At 39.8% G+C, this 24,816-nt stretch overlaps 1 protein-coding gene across 2 annotated transcripts in view; it reads left to right on the top strand.

Moving 5' to 3' along the window:
- Nucleotides 1-24,299, top strand: part of GAB1 (GRB2 associated binding protein 1) — a 111,308-nt gene extending 87,009 nt beyond the window's left edge. The window contains exons 3-11 of one of the 2 annotated variants that reach the window (XM_054562840.1): nucleotides 815-1,040; nucleotides 5,095-5,696; nucleotides 6,713-6,798; nucleotides 6,993-7,296; nucleotides 15,569-15,658; nucleotides 17,372-17,465; nucleotides 18,311-18,434; nucleotides 20,604-20,726; nucleotides 22,664-24,299. In XM_054562840.1, the coding sequence (XP_054418815.1) occupies nucleotides 815-1,040; nucleotides 5,095-5,696; nucleotides 6,713-6,798; nucleotides 6,993-7,296; nucleotides 15,569-15,658; nucleotides 17,372-17,465; nucleotides 18,311-18,434; nucleotides 20,604-20,726; nucleotides 22,664-22,822 (1,808 nt within the window). In that variant the 3' untranslated portion in view covers nucleotides 22,823-24,299. The remainder of the gene's footprint in view (nucleotides 1-814; nucleotides 1,041-5,094; nucleotides 5,697-6,712; nucleotides 6,799-6,992; nucleotides 7,297-15,568; nucleotides 15,659-17,371; nucleotides 17,466-18,310; nucleotides 18,435-20,603; nucleotides 20,727-22,663) is intronic. The other variant, XM_054562845.1, reaches the window with a different exon arrangement.
- The last annotated feature ends 517 nt before the right edge of the window (nucleotides 24,300-24,816 follow it).

Raw genomic sequence — 24,816 nt, 5'->3', positions numbered from 1 at the left:
ACAAATGTATTTATTCATATAGAGCATTTGTCTTTTTCTGGACTTTAGCCATTCATTTTTAACCAGACAAACAGGACCTTTATTCTGGGCCCTTAAAAATTTATTTGTGTCAGTGATTACAGTGGGATTTTATTTTTAGATTTTTTCAACTCCTTTTAAATTACAGCATTCTGCACAATTTAGCTATTTTCATGTCTTCTTAGAACATAGTTGAGTGCTGAATAAATTCCTTCTCTATGGGCTGACCCTTCTGTATGAAGACCCTACAGAAATCCAGTAAATGATGAATAAGATGATGAGCTGAGGGAGGAGGTGAAGCCTTAAAGAAAAGCTGAATCCCACAGTTAGCATTGTGTCCCCCTAGACTGCAGAGAAGTAGGGCGAACAGCCAAATAAAAGGGGGTCAGGAGCTGGCCTGGGACCTGCAGGCACTACATGTCACCTTGGAAGGTTGGCTTAGCTTAGAAAGCCCTTTAATATCATGGAGAAAAAAATAGGCCTTTTGTGCTAAGATTGTAGAACATCTTCCCTTCAGGGCCCTAAAACTGAAGACTATTCAAGGCAAGGTTCACCATGGCTTTTTTAGAACCTCTGGAAGAAGGACCACTCGTCTTCAGAGCTCTTCGACACAAACCAGTTATTTTCTGTATAAATGTTGCCATTTAGGTTATATTTGTTTTAACTGACATGATCATGGGTTAGCCTGTTCCCATGGGTTTAAACGGTTTATCTCCAAACATTTGAGTGGCTCTGCTTACTAAGGAAAAATTCTTAAAACGGGATAGAGAATGATGGTGCTACTTTGGTGTCGCAGATCCTGTGAAGCCCCCTGCCAACTCCTTACATGCACCAGCGGATTTGCCTTCAGCTGTAATTACATCCCCACCGTCTGCCCAGGTGGACTCATCCCCTGCTGCCCAGCCTCCTCCGTATCAGCTCATTAACCTTCCGCCACATCTGGAAACTCTTGGCATCCAGGAGGATCCTCAAGACTACCTCCTGCTAATCAACTGTCAAAGCAAGAAGCCTGAGCCCACCAGGTAAACCACACGTGCCCATTTGTGTGCGTGCGTGCGTCTGTGTGCGTATGTGTGCACGCATTGAGGAATCTTACCTTGATACTTTCCAAACCTTGACTTTGAAGGGTTAAAAGAAATCACCTCTGTAGGCTTATATTTTATGTGTATGTCTTGAGTTTATAGTCCTCCACTAATGATTTCTGATATTCACGAGATTTTATTGAAGAAACACCTTCTCTAGCGCTTGGCAAGGAATACTTTTACCAAAAGCTCTTTTGGGAACCTGTCTTCTGTTTCATAGTCTTTGTTACAGACTCACAGTATTACTTGCTTAACAGATTTCACTGATTTATAAATGGTGATCTTGCTCCATTTCTTATGTGATTGTAAACCAGCCAAGGGTCATCTTTTGTTTCTGAAGAAGGAGAGGAATACCTACTACTAGAAGATTTTGAAAGCAAAACGATTCCATTGCAGTGAGTGTGTTGTGGTTGCTTTGGATCTGTGTGAGAAATTAATCATACAGGTAAAATCCCAATATAGCAAAATCTATGGAAATTACAAATTGAGCTTAAGTGAAATTTGATAAAATCAAATATACTGCTAAAAGCTATGAAATTTGATTCTTCATGCCTACCAATGAAGCCGATCTTACCCAAGCCTTAACTTTACAAATTTTTAAGTGGAAAGAATAATATGGATTTTGGTGCTTGATCAAAGGTATCATAAAGCCTTTCCCAAGACCTGGTTTCCTTTTCATCTCCATCTCTGCTCCAAGACTCCTCTCTTCTTCTAAGCTATAAGATATTTCAATTTGATACTGAATCATCAGATGACTTGAGGTAATGGTAAGTGTTGGAGCTGAAAAATAAGGATCAGGAGGCCTGTCTCTACCTTTAACAGCTATGATAACTAATGATATTGGGTAAATTTATTATCTTAATTTGTAGTATAAACATGGGGGTGAAAGGGGGTAGATGTGAATGATTTCTAAACAGAGCTAAGACTCTTTCATGTACAAAGTGACTGTTACTAGGCTAGGAATATGCAAAGCACTTGTTTCAAAAATTTTGTGTAGAAATTTTGTGTAGAATCTTAACAATAAGATTCCCAGATTAGTCTCTCTGACCTATTTCCTGACATAATGGAAACAAATATGCCAAAGATGGATTTCTACACATTTGTTCTAATGGGATTTTACCTGTAAGAGCAAAAAAAAAAATTTATAAATCAACACTAGTTAATAATACCAAATTCTAACTTGATTTTGCTTGTTTGCCGTGAGTATTTAAAATTACACACTCGCAACTTTGTTACCTATGCTACTAACTAAAATTTTATTTTACAGAGAGTCACCAATTATTCTTCAATATCAGCTTTTTAAAAGCCAACAAAGAGCTAAGGGACAATTTTCAGGACATTTTCTTTTTTTCGTTTTATGCAATGTCTTTCGTTAAACCCACTTGTTATCACAACTTCCCTTTTGTAGTACAAGTTATGCTCATATACATTTTGCATCTACTTTTTTGCAAAAGTGACAGTTAACAAATATTTATGATGTGCCCACTATTTTGCTAGGTGCTGTTAGGAAGGTACAAACTAATGATGTAAGTCACAGCCTCCTCAGGTGCAGTCACCTGCCCAGTTCCCAAGTAAACCTTGTGAGGAAGCCAGGACACCTGAGCACTGAGTGTTTATAGATGGAGGTGCAGCATGAGCGCTGCCTGCAAACCCTTGTTCAGCCTTGCAAGCCTCAGCTCAGGCATCATCCGTAGGAAGCATTTTCCCGAATTCCCAGGCTGGGTTAAATGCCCTTCTGGCTTTTCATAGCCTCTTGGTTGCACCTCCATATCTCTGTTTTATCACACAATTGGAAATAATTGATATTTGTATTCATTCTCCATTACACTACAGGCTAGTGAGAGGCAGTAAGTTTATTGCTTATTGTACTTCTTGCATTCTATAGCTCCCATGTGGGAATTCAGTGCCAGAGCACATTTTAGAATATGTTAGATCTGTTGGAAATGCCTGCACTGGGAGGAGCAGAATTTGAACTATACCTGATTGGTGAGAGAAAAGGAGATTGTCATTAGTAATTTGCATAAAAATACTTGAGGGGGAAAAGGCGTGAGCATGAGAGTGAGGGGTAGAAGTGTGAGGAGGAGGTCTGCTTGGAGTCAAGGGCTCCCTGTGGGGAATAGTAGGTCACAAGATAAGGAAATAAAAGGCGGAGCCAGCTTATTAGTAGCCTCAGCACCAAGGAGAATAGTCTGTGGGCTTTTTGGAGTTCCCACAACCTGTATGGACCCTAAACAGGATTTTCTCTGAGTAGGTGACTGATAAGAAAACCATGTTTTGAAAATACTGACTTTTTAAAGATTTTTTTTTGTTGTTGTTTATTTTTAGAGAGAGGGAAAGGGAGGGCAGAGCAGAGGGAAAGAAACATCAATGTGTGGTTGCCTCTTGCATGCCCCTAGCTGGGGACCCGGCCCACAAGCCAGGCATGTGCCCTGACTGGGAATTGAACCAGTGACCCTTTGGTTACACGCCAATGCTCAATCCACTGAGCCACACCAGCCAGGGCTGAAAATATTGATCTTACCGCAGCACAGTAGTATGATTCTATGCCTACTGGAAGAAAAAGGAACTAGAAGAAAGAAGTGCACTTAGGAGCGTTCAGTGATGTTGTACTTAGCAGAGACACGGACCTGACCTGGGTTGGTGACAGTGGAAATGAGCAGGGGACAAACACTTGTTAGGAAGAAAGATTTGTGCCTAAGTGATGGTGGAGGCCAAAGAGAATGATTCAAAGCTGGTTGGGTTTTGAGCGTAGAGAACCTGAATGAGGACATTTCTTTCCGTGACGCGTTGGCAAGGGCAGTCAATTGGAGAAGCAGGTCGGGTTGGGTTTGGTGCATGTGAGCAAGGTGTTACTGGGATAACCAAGCAGAAATACATTGGTACAGCTGGAAAATAGGGGACCCAGAGTGTAGTGAGGAGACAGGAATTGTCAGCTTTCTGTGGAAGGTGACGGTATGAGACAGGAGGGCTTTTTAAAGGTGTGTATGATCAAGACTGAGAGGACTATTCTGTCAGCCATTCCCAGGTGGAGAGACAGGAAGAAAGAGCCAGTCAGCGAACAAGGGAGTAATCAGTGAGGAACGAGGAAGATTGGGGTATCGCAATATGGGTCCTTAATAACAGTGAGGAGAGATTCAGTGAGTAAGTGGAATACACAGAGTCAGATCCTACTAAGAGACCAGGGAAGATAAACCCTTAAAAAACTACCACAAGTTTACTTATTATCAGTACATTTAAGTTCCTGCAGGGCTTCATTTTGCCTTATACCCAAATGTTGTGATTTTATTAAAGGCAGAGACTGGAAATGTACCCAAAGCATAAAAAGTACTCTAACGAGATGCCTCAAGGTTAATTACAGTTTGGAACTGGCTCACTCTGTGGCTTGTATCTTGATCCTCATCACAGTATCGGCTAAATGCTTGTTAAAGAAAATCAGTAGAAAGGAAGGTGCATTAAACTTTTTTAAGTTGCCACCTCCTTGTAGATCACATTGAATTTATTCAGTACCGTGTAATCATTAGACTTCCAGGCTTACAGAACAACGGAGTTGCCACAGGTTAAGAGCCGTGGGTCACCTTGATAAATTGCGTTGGCACCAGGCTTTTGCATGTTTTTCAGAGGAAATGCTTTTCCTTGTGTCTGTGCCTTAATCATTTACCTTTCTGGGAGTTTTCTACCTTTCTAATTCCAGTACTTCAGGGATTGTGGTTTCCATGTGTGGATTTACTAGGTGGAGTTGGGGGTGTGGGCTGGTCCAGAACAGAAATTGGAGAGGCCGCTTGTGGTGGTTTTGTGGTGGCAGTTTGGTTGTCTGGTGTATACTCATAAAAAGTGAGCAGTATTCGTACTTTAAATCTTGTGGATCACACCAAAAAAAAAAAAAAAGTAATGAAAAAAGCCATGGATTTTGATTGCTAAGTTCTAAACATGTATATTAAAATGTAGTCCCATGTCTTCACTGCTTTATTTTCTGTCATTAACAATTTTTATTTAGAGCACATGCTGATTCTGCAAAATCCACCTCTTCTGAAACAGACTGCAATGATAACGTCCCTTCTCACAAAAACCCCGCTTCCTCCCAGACCAAACACGGAGTGAATGGCTTCTTCCAGCAGCAAAGCATGTACGACTCCCCGCCGCCGCGCGCTGCCTCCGTTTCCGTAGACTCCAGCCTGTATCACCTGCCCAGGAGCTATTCCCACGATGTTTTACCAAAGGTGTCTCCGTCGAGTACGGAAGCGGATGGCGAACTCTATGTTTTTAATACCCCATCTGGGACATCAAGTCTAGAGACTCAGCTGAGGCACGTGTCTATTAGTTACGACATTCCTTCAACCCCTGGTAATACTTACCAGATTCCACGAACGTTTCCGGAAGGAACCCTGGGACAGACGTCAAAGCTGGACCCCATTCCCGATGTTCCTCCACCCCGGCCACCAAAACCACACCCGGCTCACGACCGATCGCCGGTGGAAACGTGCGGCGCCCCGCGCGCAGCCTCGGACCCCGACAGCAGCTACTGCATTCCCATGGCGGGGGTGCCTCCCTCCCGCAGCAACACCATCTCCACCGTGGATCTGAACAAGCTGCGGAAAGGTCAGCGCTCCTTGCGTCCTCTCTGCTAGGGGTTCATGAACGCGTGCCTGTGTGCGGGGTCTGCTGGGAGGGAGGAGGACCTGGAGTTTTCCATCCCTGAAGAAGTCGGCCTTAGGAGTTCCTTCCTGCCTCGGGATGCGCGCGCCCCTCTCTCCCACTTTCCATAAATGCTGGGGGCATAGACCCTCTGATGGGGCGGAGGAGCAGGAAATAGGCCAGCCCCCCAGCACCTGCCACTCATACCCTCTCCTGTATATCTGTGCCCTTAACAGTCACTTCTGTGTGTCACATATATTGGGCTCCACTTCCTTCCTTCCTATCTAGATAAGCAATTTTTACATTGTGTCTAACAGGTCGCGCTCAGTTCCAGTTAAGCCACTCTGATTTTTGTTCGGTGTTACTTATTTTTGGAGTGCCAAATCCTCTTTCCCATTATGCCTTGTTACAGACCTCGGGAGGAGAAAAATTGAGTCTGGGTTATACCCCGAGATTCTTCCAGTCCGAAAAATGAAAGCCTAAGTGTGAAAGGCACATCCCCTAAACACCGTGTGCTCACATAGTTGTAGTGTGTCGCCTTAAAGGGGATAAAGGGTTAATGCACTGCAGAGAGTACTTACTTCAGTGCTTGTTTAGTCACCCAGTACCAATTTCTAACTCCCTTCTTGAAGTGCGTAATCTGAGTACAAGTCAGTGAGATAAAAGTTAGGCCCCAGGTGGTGCAAAAGATAAGAAAATAAGAAATATGTCTTTCTTCATTTTTAGATAACCCATCTCATCCCAGAGTTAGGCAGTCACTCACTGCCATAATCAAATAGTAGTAGGATTAGCATATGAGCGAGTGGCTGCATTTTCTAGTGCTTTAACGTCCCAGTTCAGTGTCCTTTGTTAAAATCTACGTGCACGTGTTCCTGCATGTGCGTGTGTTTAAAGAGAGAGAAAAAGAATAGATCGTTCCTGATTACCCTGAGAACGGGCAAATGTGGGAAGAAATGTTGATAGTTTGTTCTTTATTTTAGATGCTAGTTCTCAAGACTGCTATGATATTCCACGAACATTTCCAAGTGATAGATCTAGTTCACTTGAAGGCTTCCATAACCACTTTGTAAGTATAATTGACCTTGGTGTAATTGAGTGTATATTTCATTGTCAAAAATCTCCACTCTTAGTTCCCTGAGACTAAATGAGATCATGAAGTGCAAGCCCCTTCCGATCCATATGAATAGGTGTGTCTTAGAGTTATGTTTTCTTGTGCGACAACAGTTTTTGTTTATTAAAAGAAATGTATGTGTGTTTTAGAAAATCAAAAATGTGTTGACAGTGGGAAGTGTATCAAGTGAAGAGTTGGATGAAAACTATGTCCCGATGAATCCCAATTCTCCGCCACGGCAACATTCCAGCAGTTTTACAGAACCAATTCAGGAAGCAAACTACGTGCCAATGACTCCGGGGACATTTGATTTCTCTTCATTTGGAATGCAAGTGCCTCCTCCTGCTCATATGGGCTTCCGGTCCAGCCCAAAGACCCCCCCCAGAAGGCCCGTACCTGTTGCAGACTGTGAACCACCCCCCGTGGATAGGAACCTCAAGCCGGACAGAAAAGGTAAGGAGGGAACAACTTAGGAAAGGGTCAGGGTTCCCTGTCTGCTTTAAGTCATTAAACTCAAGAGCAGCATTGGGACCAGAAATTCTGAACTGTTTCATAGGACCTTAGTTATTAGCTTGTTTAGCGGTGTTGCTGTTGATAGATTAATAATTACTGTATCATCTGGTGATGCCCAGGAGAGAGTTTTAAAGCTCCTGTCTCTCGGGCAGAGGTTCCAAACTAAAACACTGGCAACGATTGGCAGGGAACAGGAGGGAGTTAGAGAAACTCGAGAGTCCTGATTGGAGAACCTCCCTGCTCCCTGGCTACAACCGTGTGCTGGCTTGAGGAAATAGTACAGACTGATACATGCAAATCTTCTGATGTATCAAGAGAAGCCAGAAATTTTGGATTTGATGTGTATCTTTGTTTGACTTTTAAGTTCTACCAGCTAATATAGTTATTTTCAAAGAAAGAGACTTTGCAGACCAAACCAAAGTGCATAGTATCAAAGCAGACTAGAGATGCACCTGGCCGTGAGCTCGCTTATATAATCTTTCCATGCTGTTTGTATAACAACTTCTTTAAAATTATCCTTCCTTTACTGGGGTGTATTTAGTCTGTTCTTTCACACTGGCCTTCATAAGTAACACTAAGTTCTCGAGTAGCGTGGTTTGTTAAGAACTCAGTGTAAAGGGAATTTTTCAGCCAAATTGGTGACACGTACCCAAGTGTTTAAAGTTTGGGTTTGAGTGGTTAAAACCCAGGCCGCTGGCTGTGTTGCAGCATGCTGTTGGTGCGACTTCACCTGGACCGCCAAGTAAGGGAGCATGTCGGCTATGTGATGAGTGGCACAATGTCTTGGGCACTTGGCACATGTGAAAAGTGTCATGTGCTGTATGTAGCTTTTCAAGAGCATGTAACGTCTGTGTAAGTTTCTCCTTAACCTGGGCTTAGATCATTAATATTAATTCTAAGTAAGTACCAGTTGTGGGGAAGAGAGACAGACTCAAGAGCATCTTAATGAGTTTTGTTTTGTTTGGCCGTAAGTAGGCTACACCTGTGCCGCAGTGAGACAGTGGTTGGGAACCGAGGCGCTCCTAGGGGACTGTCGCTTCATCCTGCTCTCTGCATGTCTGTCCTGGGGGAGGTCTTTGCATCCTCTTTGTTCTCTCCGACAGTTTTTCCTTCTTTTTTCTTCCACTCTGTATCCTCTACATGGTTTTCTGTTTCCCCAGAGCCTTGGCCTGCGACGCCCCTCTGTGGCCCGAGTCTGCGTAGGGGCTGCTTTTTCCCTGCCTTTGCCGCTCCCGTGGCTGCTAAGTGCCTCCTTCATTACTTACTCACTTGAGGTTGCTCAGAGAGAATCTGCTTGGTCTCATTTGTCTTTTCACACCAAACCACGTGATAGATTGTACACCAGGCTGTAGCTCGGCTGCTGTTGGGTCAGAGATGGGTCAAGTGCCCATCTTTGGTCCAGCAGCTGGAAACATGGTCGTGTGTCATATCCTCGGCCACCCAGATGCCCCCAGAAGCAGGGCCATAATCGGGATGGTTCTCTTGGAAAGGGCGTGAGCCATCTCCGGCTTTTAATTTAATAACTTTTCCTTCTGTTACTGTTTGTCCTCATTTGTCTTTAAGCCTGGTAACACATTATCCGGTCCTTTCCTTCTGTGCTTACAGTATGCGAAAGTATGTTAGGACACACGTGCACGTATCCCTGAGCTCACAGGTTGCTGAAGGATTGAGATATGAGTGTCCCGAGCTCTTTGAAATACTGAAATAGTCATTTTAATGCTAAACTGGTTCTTCACTTGTTTTCTAGAATTAGTGCGTGTTAGCAGCAGAGCTGCTCTTCTTAACCCCAAACACAACAGTTTTACATCCCGAGGTCCCCCATGAAGGCGGAGGTGGTATGGATTGGGGGAGGGCACAGGCTCGAGGGCTACCTGTTTCGTCCCCCGCCCCCCCCTTCCTCCGCTTGGGCTGTGCAGAACAGTTTGAAAATTCCCTGTAGACTTCACAGTTAATGATTCTATGTGAGAAACATAACACAGAATAAAAAAAAAAATCCTTATTTATATGTAGAAAAGTTTTAAAATCATGATGATTTGCTTTTTAGTATTGTCTAGGTCTGTTAGAGCTCATGTTCCCCATAATATAATATATATCATCATAATATGGCATGTATACTATACATGATATATATTACATATATTGCATATTTGTATAATTATACCTCCCTATGTGTATAGTGAAAGGACTATAGATTTTACTACATGACAGTAATTGTCCTAGTCCTCTAGCCACCCTGAAGTGACTTCACTCTAGAACGGGACAAAGTAGATTCTTGGTTACTTTTGGAGATTATGTTTAGTGTTTTTTTAAAAAGTAACTGAACTGTCAAGAGAGAGCCCTGAGTTCATGGGCCAGATTGTTTATTTGGTATCTTTTCTTAGATACAGAATGAACCAAGACAGCACCCAGAATAAGTACTCACATAGTTTTTGGCAAAATCAAGGAGCATGGGATTAGCAAAACAGGAAGAAGGTTACTAAAATCATAGTAATAAAGAAAATGTTTTTGCATTTCTTTAGTACTATCCTGCTGTTTTCAATAAATATGATACAAGACAGGGTACATGAGAAGGTATTTAACGTTGGAGGGCAAACCTTGTCAACCCACCTTAGAAAGTTGTAATTATTCAAGAAAAACACATTTTAAACCCCAAATTCAGATCTTGGAGCAAAGTTTATTCTTCAAAACTTAAACTGTCAAAGAAATGTCTTATTTAATCACAAAATTCTCCTCATTATGTATAGCCTAAGTCTGCTGTAAATTTCTGATTTTGTGACATCAGACACAGGACTCAATCTATTATTCTAGTATCTTATTAACTAACCCCAATAATAAGCAATCCTAATTCTATCAAGTATGGCTTGATTAGTTTCAGAGCCTGGTATAACTAGTTCAACATGCAATATAGCCAGTTTCTGGAGTGTCTTCTTTGGAACAGTCTACATTAAATGAGTGACATTCTAGTCTTGTTTATACCCCCAATTATAGATGTCAGCTGCTGTAGTTAGTGGTACAGATGAGTTTTTCAAATACTTCTGAGTAATTTAAGCTGCAGAAATACATAGATGTTCTAAACCCCTAAGTTTAATGTAGTTTCACAGATCCTTTGCCCACCGCCTCCCTGTGGCAGCTACATTTTCACTCATACCATTTCTGTCATGATAGTATTGTTTTGAACCAAGTTTTGTGTATTTACTAGAGGGGAAGAACATTAATTTTCATGTGTTGTATTAAATACTAGGAAAGCAGATGAGTCATTGGAAATGCAGTACAAATTATGTTCTGATTGTTTTCATGGAAACTTTTATATTTTGATGGAAAAGCAATTTGTAAAGTTTGAGAAATTCCTATGCAGTATCCATCGCAGCTTCTCTTACAGTCAATCTTTATAAAAATCTACCGTATTTAATCACTGTACTCACCTAGGACCCCCGTCCCCCATCAGCCTCCTTCTAACATGATGGAGCAGCTGTTTGGGCTTCCAGTGCTTTCTAGTTTGCTTTAGTTGGCTTTGTCCATTCATGGCTTTCTGCAGTAGCTCTGGCCATTAATTATGGTGCTGATTTTTAAAAAGCAGCACAAGGTTACTCCTGGTGTTTGGTACATGAGTTTGGTTAAAGCAGCGTCTGGCCTGGGCCTTCCCTTTGGTGTGGGAAGCATCAAGAAGACCATCCGTGAGGAGCTGCCCTGCATGGGTCTTTTCTGGGCACAGTGTGATGTATTTGCTGTAAACATTTTTTTTCAAGACATCTTCTAAAGAATTTTTTGACTGTAATTAAAAATTAACATGCTTTCTCAAAGCAGCTTTTATCCTATGATAAATGTGTGGAAGATGGATGAGTGACACCAGTAAAAATAACTAAATTTTAATAGACAAGCATTAAAGTTTGAATTCCCATCGGATTCTTGTTTGGTGTCACAGTTTAAAGGAAGTGAGTTTGGAATGCATTTTTACAGCATAGCCTTTACCTGTGGATTTTTCTCCCCTAAATATTCTTGACCTTCCAATGTAATTATCATTACTATATTCTTCTCTCTACAATGAGACCATTCAAACAAGTGTGAAAGTTTTCATTATGCTACCTTGATTACTTCTTGGAATTAGCAGAGGATAATAATGTGAATTATTTTTCTTCTCTCTCGAATTTTGAAATGCCTCCTGGGAGTAGCATAACCTGTAAAACTTCAGAAGAGTATAAATAATTCCTCTTTGAGTTGAATGTAGGCATATGTAGGCAGTGCCTATTAAAATAATCCTCCATAGTGTATGGACTTGGCAAAAAAAAAAAATTGCATCTGCGTTTTTGAAACAACCTTGAGTGACTGCCTTGACCTTGTTTGGGGATGACCAACTTTTAAAACAACATTCACTCACTTTTTTTCCTCCTAAAGGACCAAAAAAAAAAAAAATTATGACATTGATCAGATTATATATACACCACCAGCTTTATATATATAGTAGATTTGTCTGTCAACTCTAGGATACGCCCTCTGCTAGGTCTTGGGTTTTTAAACCCAGGGAAGAAAAGATGGCTTCCCTGAAGAAGCTCAGTCCAGTGGAGGAGCTAGAAAAGTAAACACATTATCATAATTAGCACGAAAGGGGCTGCGGTTGAGGTAAGCTCTTGGCAGGACTAGCTAAGCTCCCTGAGGAAAGTCTGAGTGGGTGAGTGGCAATTAAGTAACGGTAGAGGAGGGGAGGGTGGCGGAGGATCTTCTAGTCTGAACAAACAACATACCCAGACCCTTCAGAAGGAGGGGAGATGGGGCCGGTGCGGTCGTGGGTGGCAGGGAGCGAGGGAGGGAGGAAAGTATGAATGGGGGAACCCATGCCAAATGCCTTGCAGGTGCCCAAGGCTGAGTGTTATGATCCTCGCTAATGAGTTTGGGCCTTAATCTGAATGCACCATTAAAGAGTTTTATGCAGGCAAGTAATAGAATCAGGTTGGCCTCTAGAAAGGAAAGCTCATTCTAAGATTTAACAATACGATAGAAACAAATTATATTTTTAACGTAAAATGATATAAAATCATACCTTTCCCAGCGTCTTTCTCAGAGAGTGCATTGCCCTGTTTTCTCAATCCAGGGCTCTTGAAGCCTTGGTTTAGAAACGATCAAATGAGAAAGGCAATAACCACAGGCCCTTCTTGGCTCTCAGTTGCTCCCTCAACGTGGGGACTTACAGTGACTTTTAAAGCTTTAAGGGCACTTGGAGTGTGGGTGAAGGCCATTTAGCCATGCAGTGTGAGTTCCTCACTCCCAGGAAAGCCAGGTAAGTGAAGTAAGCGCACATTAATCAAGGAAGGCAGGAGTTCCGACTTGCAGATTTTTAAAAATTCTTGGGTGAATGAAAACAAACTGTTACATTGTCATTATAAATAAAAAGGAAAATTGATATAGAGAGGTTAGAGAGAAAGTGGAATCTAGGTGACTCCCTAGAGATCAGCTCTGGGACCTGGAAGCACAGGAAACAAGGCAGGTTTGTGGCGAGCCCAGGGGATAAATTCCGTTCCGCACACGTGGTGTGAAGCCTGCAGAACGCCTGTGGGAAGCTTCGCAGAGACCTGGACTAGGACCCAGGGAAAGATCTAAACCAGAGATTGACATTTACCAAACTGTACTCTACAGAACGGAACAACCACAGGATCCAGAGATTGACAGCCTCTCTGAGATGGTTTTAAGCCATTAAAGGTTAAAGCACAATAGGAATTTCACCAGTAGTCTGAGCTTTTTGCTAACTGAAAAAAATAAATGTTGCATCCTTTGTTCCAACCTAAGTCTCGCTAAAGCCAACTTGTAACTGCCTTGGATTTAAAAAGTTGAGGCTCAAGTGAGTCCCTGTGTTTACGCTGAGAATTTGGGAATCCATGTATCTTCAGATTGGTTCATTTTTACCGGTACTTTAGAATTCTTCTTACTCTTTGTTTTCACATTTTTCTTCAAGGATCTGCCTACAGGCAGTAGAGGAGAAGACAGGGCTAAGGCAGGCATATTTATACCTTGGGCTTCTTTTTCTTTCCCTCCCAATAAGTAACATGGAGCTATCGTTCGGGCATAACTTTTATTTCTGTCTGGAACACAAATGTCGGATTGAGTTTGAAAGGACATAGAGAAATAAAGCTAACAAAATGTCTGAGTGACACAGCATAATTCAGCGTGGCATATCCCACGTGGTGACTTTTATCCTAAAATCAACCTTACGCTTTGGAAGGAGTAGAATATACCTGCAGATTTTATAAATGCACTTTAAAAATATCACTCACTACAGTGCTGTCCTATTTAAAAAGCCAGGGGGACCCTTGAGAATATTTGAGAGATGGCACTGGCTTTGAGGGAGACGATAACCCCAGTGCCAAGGGTTGGAAGGGGAGTGGAGGTGGCCTGTCGACAACTGAAGCGTGGAACTAGGTCACAGCCAGGTAGAATTAGCAGTCACGTGCCCTTGATTATTTAACCACAGATATAGGTAAGATACCGCGGGCGAAAGCTGAGAACTGTAAAGAATGACTGCTGGTAGATAAACCACAATGAAAAATCAGGAGGAAGCCGAGAGCTAATGGAGGTGGGTCTTTCAGAAAAGGAAGAGGGGCCCAGAGCACACTGAGTGAGCACCAGCAAACCAGAAGTATTTGTTCTAAAAGCAATCTGTGATTTTCCAACATTGCCTCACTCACACAGCCACCGTCTGTGGCCTTCAAGTCGATGTAAGATCTCAGACAACTGAGGAATTCAGAGCTGAACTCCAAACGCTGGTTTTCTAAGAGATTGTATTTCCCAAAGACATGGAGAGGTACAGCAAGGTGGGGTGGTTCCGGAGCCTGGCGCCCGCAGGCAGGAGGCTAGGGGAGGCCTCGATTCAGTCGCTTAACCTCTTTTCGTTCTCCAGTGTATCTCAGCCATAAAATGAAGCTGGATTTGGTCTGTGAGGGCCTTTACGCTCTGGAATAAATGCATTTTTCTATGGAAAAGCTTACCTTCTGCCTCTTTCTTGTTTTTGAAGGGAAGTACATTATTTTGGAGGTCTGTAAAAGGCTGATGTGCCCCTTTGTTTTAGAAAAGTACCCTGCCAGCACGCGCCCTGGGTAGGTCAGTGATAGGGATAGGATCGTGGCTCAGAATTTTAGCACTTACATCTTAAAGTAGGCCAGCCTCATTTCTGAATTAACTCAATGTATGAATCGCCTCACTTAGAAAATTGGTTAATTCGAGAATTTTCCTGTTTTATAATCTAGGTAATCACATTTTAAGAAATTTTTAGATTTTGGTAGATAAGCTGCTAGAAATTAGCGAATCCTTATTTTGCCAACTAACAGATGTCAACTCAGCTTTATAAATGCCACGAGAAAAGAAAATTTGGTTTCGTTGAGAGTAGAGTAGCTTGAATAATTTCTTCAAATAATACTGCCCTGCAGGCATCCGGGCTCCCTGCGGTGATAAAGCATGAGGCCAGCTGGTGGGTGTTAACTTGCCCTTTTTGTCAGGGTTTTCACCGGTATTTGTAGGTGCCACAAATTAAATGAAAAGAAAATGATGGCCAATGAATTTATGCCTTCAAATCCTTTCATTGAAGCTAGACAGTCAGCAGTTCCAGAATCTAGATATCCGATCCTTGCAAAATGATGTCACCAGACAGCCCCTGAGTATCCAGGGGAAACAAATGTTGGTCTTGGATTAGCAAACATTGTAGCTTCCACCTGCTTCTCTAGAAGGGGTTTGGTCAGAAGGGGGAGGAATAGTCAAGCCAGATTGAAGTTTTTAAAATGCCTCCACCAAATTAAGAGAGCACTGTTAAGAAAGGAAGTAGGCCTAGATACTTTCTTATGAGACTTTAAAGAAAAGATGTACTTGAGATCTGACTGAGAGATTTAACTCTTTTTTTATTTGACCCAGTTTTCTAAGGCATGTTAGAAGAACTAGCATGGTACATGTTTTTCCTCCTTCCCACAAATAAAAATAAGAACTGACCGGGCCATGAAAACCCTACCATCTTTTATAACACTTGGCTTATTACATTGTTGCATGCAGCTCTTTCCTTTCCAGTGTACTGAGCAGAAATGATAGGTAGCAAGACTCAAATAGTCTTCACAAACAAGCTTGTGTTTATGCTTTTGAGATGTAACATTTCTGCGAGGGGCTCTGTTGCTTTTTGACAGGATCCATTTTTTCCAGTTAAAAAATAACATATTAAGAGAGTCTTCTTTTTACCAATTAGGTCAAAGTCCTAAAATTTTAAGACCCAAACCCCATGGTTTAGAGCGAACTGATTCACAAACCATACGTGACTTTGCTACAAGAAGAAAGGGTATGTACTTTAGCACCGCATGCTGGATGGGGCGTTGGGACTTTACTTATTTGGTGATTTTTTTTCATTTAAAAGTAAGGAAGAGCCTTAAATCCAACTGCTGTTGTAAATAAAGCTTTCCAGCACATTATTTGTAAAGTGAATGCTTCCCATAATACACAATGAGGCTCCTTGTTATGCCATTAACAGCAGCTTGTTAAAGATTTGATAATATGTGATATTCAGTCTTGTCCTTTTGCATTCTTTTAACCCTTTAGATATCATTTAAAACTTGTTCATTTTAAACTTGTGACCTGCTTTCTGAATGCCAGTTGTCTCCTGTGTTTATATATAATGTATGTTTTCTGAGATAGAATACAGACTCATTTCCATGGATTAATTGTTTTATGCCATGACTTAGAATTTGACAGGTAGACTGCTATTAACCTTTGGGTTTCAAAAAAGTTACATATCACATTTTACATTTCAAAAAATGTAAAAGTTAAAGAAATACTTTCAGTCAGCACAGTATTCTGTGCATGTCTGTGGTAAGTGTATAGACGAGCAAAATTAACTTGAACTTAACATAAGTCCTCAGAAAATCACATCGAACTCTTGTATTCGAGTTGATGAAAATACTTCCTTATAAGCTCCAGTGAATCTGCCTAGCCTTTAAAAATAACCACCGATTTTATAGTTTGGTGGTAATTGTAATGTAGTTGGTTAATAGTACATATATATGGACAAAGAGTAGAAGGAAACCTGGAAAAATGAACATTTTTTTCTTTAGAATGGCAGGATGAAAGGTAACTAAAATACCTAGTGTGTTTAAATGGCTTCCTCAAATATTAATAACTAATATTAACAAGTAATATTGTGTTTTTTTTGCTCATTTCGTTAATTTCTGAAAAAATGTTTCAGCGGATGTGAAGGGTGAGAGCTCTGTGGGATGTAGCAGCATAGTTAATTGCCTGCCGCAGTAATGAGGTCAATAAGCAAGGACCACTTCTTAGTAAAACTACTAAGAACATTATCATTTATTTATTTTTATTTAGTTTGGTAAAGGATATTGTTTGTTAAATCAAGCTAAAAATTCGAGGTAATTGTTTAATTATGGCCTTTTCGCAGAGCTGAGTTTGAATCCAAAGACAAAATTGTTGCTTTGTGCTATTTGTTTCCAGACTGGGCATGGGTTAATTTTGAAGATTTGGTCATTAATTTTTTTTGTTTTTGGGTTTTAGCGAAGTTTTGTATTTAATACATTTTATACATTATTTTATATGTATAGTTGCATAACTGAAGCTTCAGTATTGAAGAATCAGAATGTTTTAGCATAGACTAAATCTTCAGAGTTAAAATTAGGTAAAAATGAATAAGGAAATCATGAAAGGTGTAAATCAAGTAACTGTAAAGGAATTGCAGCACATTACTCTCACTTGTTCTCATTTAGTTTCTCTTCATAAAATACTTAAATTAGGAAGCACCATGTTGTAATAGAGCTTTAGGCTTTTAGTCAACAATCATGAAACATTATCTGCTTAATTTTGTCACTAATTGTTCAGCTGTGGGACCTTGGGCAAACCACGTAACATCCACGATCCTTGTTTCATCTGTGAAACTAGCTGGTCTTAGGAGTACTCTGGCTGTAACATAAATAGAGATGTAGGGAGAGGGTCTGGTTTTGTTTTCCAAATTTCTGCATACTAAAATCTCTTTTTCTCCCTTTTATTTCAGCCAAACCAGCACCTTTAGAAATAAAACCTTTGCCAGAATGGGAAGAATTACAAGCCCCAGTTAGATCTCCCATCACTAGGAGTTTTGCTCGAGAGTAAGTCCTTGTTTAAAATACATAGCTTGGTGGTTCATTAGAATGGAAAATACCTAGAACAGCGGTCTCCAAAGGATGGTGTGGGAACCTCCCTTTAGGGGGTTCCGTGAAGTCAAAACTGTTGGCATTACGATACTAAGATGTCATTTGCCTTTCCCACTCTTCTCTCATGAGTGTACCCTGGAGTTTTCCAGAGGCTACACACTATTGGGTGACACTGTGTGACGCCTGATAGAATGTGTATTGTGTATTCTTATGTTTAAAAAATTTTTTCTGCTGTTTGTAATATGGTAAATACCAATAGACATGACCCACATAAACCAAAGTTCCTTGGAGTTCTCCATAGTTTTTAAGACTGTAAAGGATTCGTGAGACCAGAAATTTTTAAGAACTACTGATCTGGAAAATATCATCATTTCTTGTGGGAATTATTTAATTAAGATTTATTCAAGTCTATATAGGGAAATGAATATGTGAAGTTACAAATGTGTGTTGAATATATATTCATGTTTTATGTATCCATATAGTTATTTTCAATAAGAAATCTTAAATCTTTTTATATCTGAAACTTTCTACTTATCCTCCAAATCACTAGCAGTATTTTCTCTCTGTCCATGCAGGTAATTTGATGCCCAAAAATATACGTTTGCAATATAGCTTATTAAATACTGGTTGTACATTTGAATGTGTGCAAAAAAATCATATTATAATAAAAGCGTAGAGTAATGATTGTAAACTTAAATGGATATTCCTGCAAAGATGTAAACTATCATTCATTCTTATTTTGGAGGTAGTTTGAGAAATTTTGTCGTGGTTTATGTTGTAATGGTAATTTCTGTAATCAGCTCCTCTAGGTTTCCCATGTCTCCCCGCCCGGATTCAGTGCATAGTACAACTTCAAGCAGTGACTCACATGACAGTGAAGAGAATTATGTACCCATGAACCCAAACCTATCCGGCGAAGACTCAGTATGTAAAGTTTTCCTCTTCCGTCTTCTTCGAGTCTCTTGGTCTTATCCTTACAGCTTTCTTTATGCTTAAGGAAAAAGGATAAAACGCAACTTTTGAAGTGCTTTTTAAAAATAGTATGTAAAGCCTAAAACCAATAGAGGGTCAGAGTGTAATATCAATACCTTACAAGTAGATATAAAATTAGTTAAAAGTCATAAAAGGTTTCCACTTACAGTTTTTTTAAGATGTACTTGATTTTTGAAACTATCCAGGAAAGGACCTTGTATTGGATGCTGCCTATTCATTGATACAAAGACACAGAGTCAGGTGTTCTGAAGTGAGCCATCACTTAATGTGACGCCTGAAATTCGAATGGCAATACATCAGTACTAAAGACAAATATTGTTATATAACAATAACAAAGACATGTTCATTAATTTTATGTATTTTTAAAAGAACTTTAAAAAAACAAAGCACTACTGTTGTTTTTATTTTATTTTTATAATTCACTAAACATTCATAACATCTCCTGGAATCTTAAGGTTTTTCTACCCTGTTTTGGAGAAACACAGGATGAAAGGCTGGAACACGCTGACAGGCTGTTCCCACTGAGATTAGATCGAGGGCACATAGACTTCCCTGTGGGGACGTGAATTTTAACAATACTTCAAGATGAAAAAATTTCGAGTTCCGGTAATAATTAGAAAACAATTTAACTAGCAATTCTGAGAAATTCTCTTTGGGAACAACTTATTGAGATGAAATATGTACATCATATGAACTCATGGGTTCCTTTGAATTCTAAGTGTTTCCAGTTAGGGAACTTCTTGGTATGGGTTTTCATTGGTCACATTTAACTACAAAAATTTCTCTCTCTCTCTCTCTCTCTCTCTCTCTCTCACACACACACTCCTGCTTAATTTTTTTATGTGATAATGAAATATCAAGCCATTTAGAGGGGGAAAAAACAGTCTCTATGAATTAGAATAAAAGGCAGGGAGAAAATGGCTATTTGTACTAATTAAATATCAAAACTTGCTTATTTTCTTGTTCCCTGCATGGTATTGTCAATATTTTGCAGTGTTTTTTTAGAAGTAGTTGATAAATTAGGCTTAAAAATCTGTTCCTGCAAATCGAGCCATCACATTCAGTTGGGCAGATTGGGTACTGCTTAGACGTCCTGCGTACAGTGTGCCGTGTGCACAGGACACCGCCTTCCTGAGAGCGTGCGGTCCAGCCCTTGTCCCATCCACCAGACTGTGGGCCCACGCACAGAGCGCTGTCGCCCCAGACAAAGAACACCTGTTTCTAATTCCCAGAAACATTGTGCACGGGCTCTCCACAGCCCTGCTTACACGTGAGGGAATACACTGTATTTTTCTAGCAATTGCCTTTGCCCTGAATCCCAGCTTACTCTGTTTAACCTGAGTAAAAATTGCAGCTCGCCATCTTCCTCTCTTCTTTATCTTTTTTTTAGAGCCTAGTCAAGGCCAATAGGAGACAGGGGAAATGAAGTGGTAAAAATTCCAAATGGTTGAAATAACATGGACTTTGCCAGTAAGGCCGTCATTCATAGCCTTTAGTTAACATCCTTATTTTAAACCAATTTCAGTGTGAAAGACTTTAGATACAGCACTTTTTAAAAATTTTAATTTGAACGCAAGGAGTATAAGGATCCTGAAGTTTACAAATATCATTGTAATAAGGTTCAGCTTGGACTTTCATAAGTAATGGTAGTTTTGGCATTCCAGTCTGGGTTTGAACCAAGTTTGACTTTTTTAAAAATTGATTTTTTAGACAGGAAGAGAGTGAGAGGGAAAAAGAGAGAGGAACATTTATTTTTGTTGTTCCACTTTACTTATGCATTCATTGGTTGATTCCCGTCTGTTCCCTGACTGGGGATCGAACCCACAACCCTAGCATATCACAACAACACCCTAACCAACAAGCTACCCAGCCAGGGCCCAAGACTGACTTTTGAAACTACTTTTAGCTTATTCTAAGCTAAGTTTTAGTTTTTTAAACATTGCTTACTTACCCCAACCATAAAAGTTGTTTAATTTCTAAGCAGACTTTATCAAGCTGTGGCCTCTTGAAATAAACATTTAGGCTTTAGTAGATAAAAAGCAAAGTAAGCAATGTGTCTCTGAATGTTTGGTGGTTGATTTTGTTGTGTTATTCTTTCAGAATCTTTTTGGGAGTAACAGTCTGGATGGGGGGAGCAGCCCTATGATCAAGCCCAAAGGAGACAAACAGGTGGAATACCTCGATCTAGATTTAGATTCCGGGAAATCCACACCACCACGTAAAGTAAGTGAAACCTCGTTCTATAAATACAGGGTGGGGCAAAAGTAGATTTACAGATGTGAGTGCATGAAACACTCAGTTTACTCCAATATTATTATTTATTAATTATTGTATTATTTTCCATGTGACTACTTGTAAACCTACTTTTGCCCCACCCTGTACAGTTAGATCATGTTTTAAATCTAAAGAATCATATCCTTTGGGGGAATTTTATTGGTATGTTTAATTTAAATTTAGTAAAATCTGTTACCTAATGCTGCTTCATAAATCACAAGTAACAGAATTACAGAGACTAATAAATTACTTTTTTCCTTTCTAATGAGTGGGAAGTTATACACTTTCTACTCTTTTAGTGATTACCATTGAAATGCTTACTTAACACATTCTAAAGGTAATCAGCTTTGCCTTCTTTCCATTGTTAGCTCAAATTACTTCCCTTCTTTCTTTTGTGCTATTTTTGCCCAAAATTTCAGTTTTTTAATTTTGTTAAGCCCACAAATTAGACAGTAGTAGTAGTATTATATAGACAATGTTTCTTTACATTTTCCAGCATGTTTACCAACAACTTTTTTTACTATTCCTTTTTGTACCATCGACCTTCCTTCTCTAACCACTTTCCTTTTGTGGAGGTGTGTTAGTGGTAAATTCTTGCAGTTTTTGTTTAACTAAAGTGTCTTTATTTTGCCTTCTGTCTTGAAAAAGTTTTTTTGCTTTTGAGTTCACAATTCTTGATTGACAATAAATTTCTCTCAACAAATAGAAGATACTGTTCACTATTCTCTGGCTTCCATTGTACCTGTTGAAAAGTACGCTGTTGATCTACCTGCAGCTTTGTTGTAAGCAGTCTGTGCTTTCTTTCTGGCTGCTGGTATGCTCTTTTCTGTGTCCTAGGGGTTCTTCAGGTTTGCTACAATGTGTCTAGACACCTAGATGTAGATTTCTTTTTATTTATCCTGCTTGGCAGAACTGTCTTTATTTCGGTATTTTTTATCAGGTCTGAAAAAGTTTCAGCCATTATCTCTCTAAATATTGTTTTCCCATCATTTTTTTTACACTCTCCTTTGAGGTTTGTACAATTTTTAATTATTTTATTTTTTGTTTCTAAAATAAAGTTCTGCTTGGGTTTTCTTTTTCCCCCCCAGATATGCTTAGCTGACTTGAATAGCCTCTCATTCCTTTCTTCTTTTATTTGTTTTATTTAGTTTTATTTTAAAATTCCTTTAAGCATTTTATACATATATATTTTATATTCTTTATGCAATAACTTCTATATCTGAAATCCTTGGAGGTCTGAATCTGTTCTTATTATATTTGCTAACTCACACTCTTGATGGCTTTTTTCTTTGTGTGTTTCATACATTTTTATGGTGAATTCATTTCGCTGAGGCTCTCTGTGGGACTCCTGCATTGGTTTCTGCCAGGAAGCAGTTGGTGCTGCCATGTTAGGACCATGTCAGTTCCGTTCAAGGGTCCCTAGCTACACAGGGTAGTTTTGGTTTCCCTCGCATCTTGGCTGTTTTCTTTATTTTCTAGCAAGGCTAGCAATGCACCAGTGATTATTTTTGTTCTACGTTAACTCTGAAAGTAAGCACCAACACATGCTCCCAGAACTTGAAAAAGTTAAGCTTAAGCTAAAGGCTAAAGAGAGAATAAAGTTGTGTACCTTAAGATGAACCGGGTGTCTGCTGACTCTACTCCATAAAACTTTTGTCTGTGAGGGGGAGCATCAGTTTGAATTCTTATTACAAGTAATAATTTTAATTGAAGGAAAAACAGCGTACAGTTAGGAGAGAGACAACACTGTTAAATTGAGGTAATATTATCTTTTTGGTGATCAAGTAGAATTTCGAGAGTTCTTCATTGTGCACGCATATCTGTGTTTTAAGACTAAATTTTCTTTTCATTAGCTTGCTTTTTTTTTGCTTTTTTCTTCTTTTTAGCAAAAGAGCAGTGGCTCAGGAAGCAGTGTAGCAGATGAGAGAGTGGATTATGTTGTGGTTGACCAACAGAAGACCCTGGCTCTAAAGAGCACCCGGGAAGCCTGGACAGATGGGAGACAGTCCACAGAATCTGAAACACCAACCAAGAGTGTGAAATGAAAATATTGCTCTGATGTGTCTGAACAGAAGAGAACTGAATTGGAAAGATAAATCCTGTTTGAAGATGACTTGACACTTCTACTCTAGGCCGACCCTCAGCTGAGTAGAGTCGAAGTCCGAGGACCTTGCAGACGTAATCAAGTAATTGAGACTGTCAATGGTGCTTTGTGGTATCTGAACAATTCATAATGTGGAGATTATGTGGGAAAATAGGATTGTTTAGCTTCCAGAAAAAAAATTGGTTCCGTAGTTAACACACTTGTAGTATTACTGTATTTATGCACTTTTTCATTTAAAACATTGGTTGGGGTATTCCCAAATGTACCTTAACATAATTCCTTTGGGAGTTTTTGTTTTTCTTCACACTACTCTGTATAACAATACTAAGTTAACTAAGCTACTTTTCTATTTGGAGATTGCTCTTTAAACTTCAGTGTGTGTAACATTGAGACGAGAAGTAGATTCACAATTCACCATTCCACCCGAAACTTCGGGTGGTAGTCATTAAACTACAGACATTGAAATCGTCACATTGCCTTCTACAATGCTAAGGGTAGTATACATACTGGTATTTGGACCTAGTTCTCTGGTTCATGTTAGTCCTCAGTGGTAGAACTTTACTATATTTTGTTAATGACAGTGTTCTTAGTTCATTGGGTGACATTGAGTGAAGATTCTGCCGGGTGGGATCTTGTACCTTGGGAAGACTGAATAATTACACTACCAAGTAAGCCTACAAATCACTGATGGCAGGAGGTGATGATGTGCTCTTACAATTGTTAACTTGTATTAAACTTTATTTGCAAAACGTAGTTTATGTAACGAATCAGGTACGTACCAGGCACTGATGTGCTAATACACTGATCAGGTTTAGACCGCTTTTGTTGTGTTCTTGTTAGTCCTATGTTTGGTTTCCAATTTGGAATTAATGAAACAGTTGACATTCACTGTTAGTTATAGCAACATACTGTGATTTTTTAATTGGACAATAATTCAGATTTATTACTCTTAAGAATGGAATTCTGTCTTTTGACACCTTAGTGCCCTTTCTATGATTTTTCTTACCTTTACTTAATATTCTTCTTGGCCTTATATTTAAATCCCTATGCAATTAATATTTTATACCTGCATTTTTTTAAAAATAGATGTTATGTAAGTGATTCTCATATGTAGCACCTATTGCTTTTCCAGTAAAAAAAAAAAAAATAAGTATTTTGTACTGTGATTTATAGTCACTGTCCCAATTGAGGAAATATGGGAGCCTTGCTCAAATGTGAAATCTATAGTCATGGACCTCTTTCAAGCAGACCCTGAAACCCCCAGAGGAGTCGTATAGTTCCGTCTCACTTGTAACACAGCTCTGTGACATGGGCATCAAGACCACCAATTACAGTGAGGCTACAATTACATCATCTGTCTCGGCTTTGCTAAGTAACTTAGGAAGCAGATCGAGTTGTTTGTTTTTTAACTAAGTGACATACAATCTCTTAAGTGTTGATTTCGAGACCTACTAACAGTTTTTAAAGGGGGCACTGAGATAGGAGTGCCCACAGAGCTGAGGCGTGACTCCGCCAGCCCAGACCTCTGCCCTCGGACGCAGGCGTGCCCGTGTCTCGGGCCTCTCAGCACCAGCGCTGTGCCGGACCAATGTAACGGTTCACTTCCCCGAGCCACAGACTAAAAATGTTCCTAACGAGAAGAATTATAGACTAGTAACATTTGATGCTTTTAAATGTTTGCTTCTTTTTAAACAAAAACTAAAACACAGAAGTGAATTTTGAGTTGGATTTTTAACTAAAAAGATTGTTTGAGTTTAGCGTGCACAAGCTGTTTTGTATTGAAACCACAAAATAAAATCTGCAGTCACTGAAGTGTCCCTGAACCTTCAGAACACACAACACAGTTGATGTGTATTGATACGAAATTGTGCTGCATGGAGGAGGACCATATTTTGAGATTAAAACACAACAATAAATGTATTAATTTCAAAATAG

Source organism: Pteronotus mesoamericanus, unplaced genomic scaffold, assembly GCF_021234165.1.
Source record: "Pteronotus mesoamericanus isolate MK-2021 breed Mesoamerican mustached bat unplaced genomic scaffold, CSHL_Meso_final contig_163, whole genome shotgun sequence".
Classification (NCBI taxonomy): Eukaryota; Metazoa; Chordata; class Mammalia; order Chiroptera; family Mormoopidae; genus Pteronotus; species Pteronotus mesoamericanus.
The sequence above is the reverse complement of the archived record's forward strand: the minus strand, read 5'-3'. Positions and strand labels throughout refer to the sequence as shown.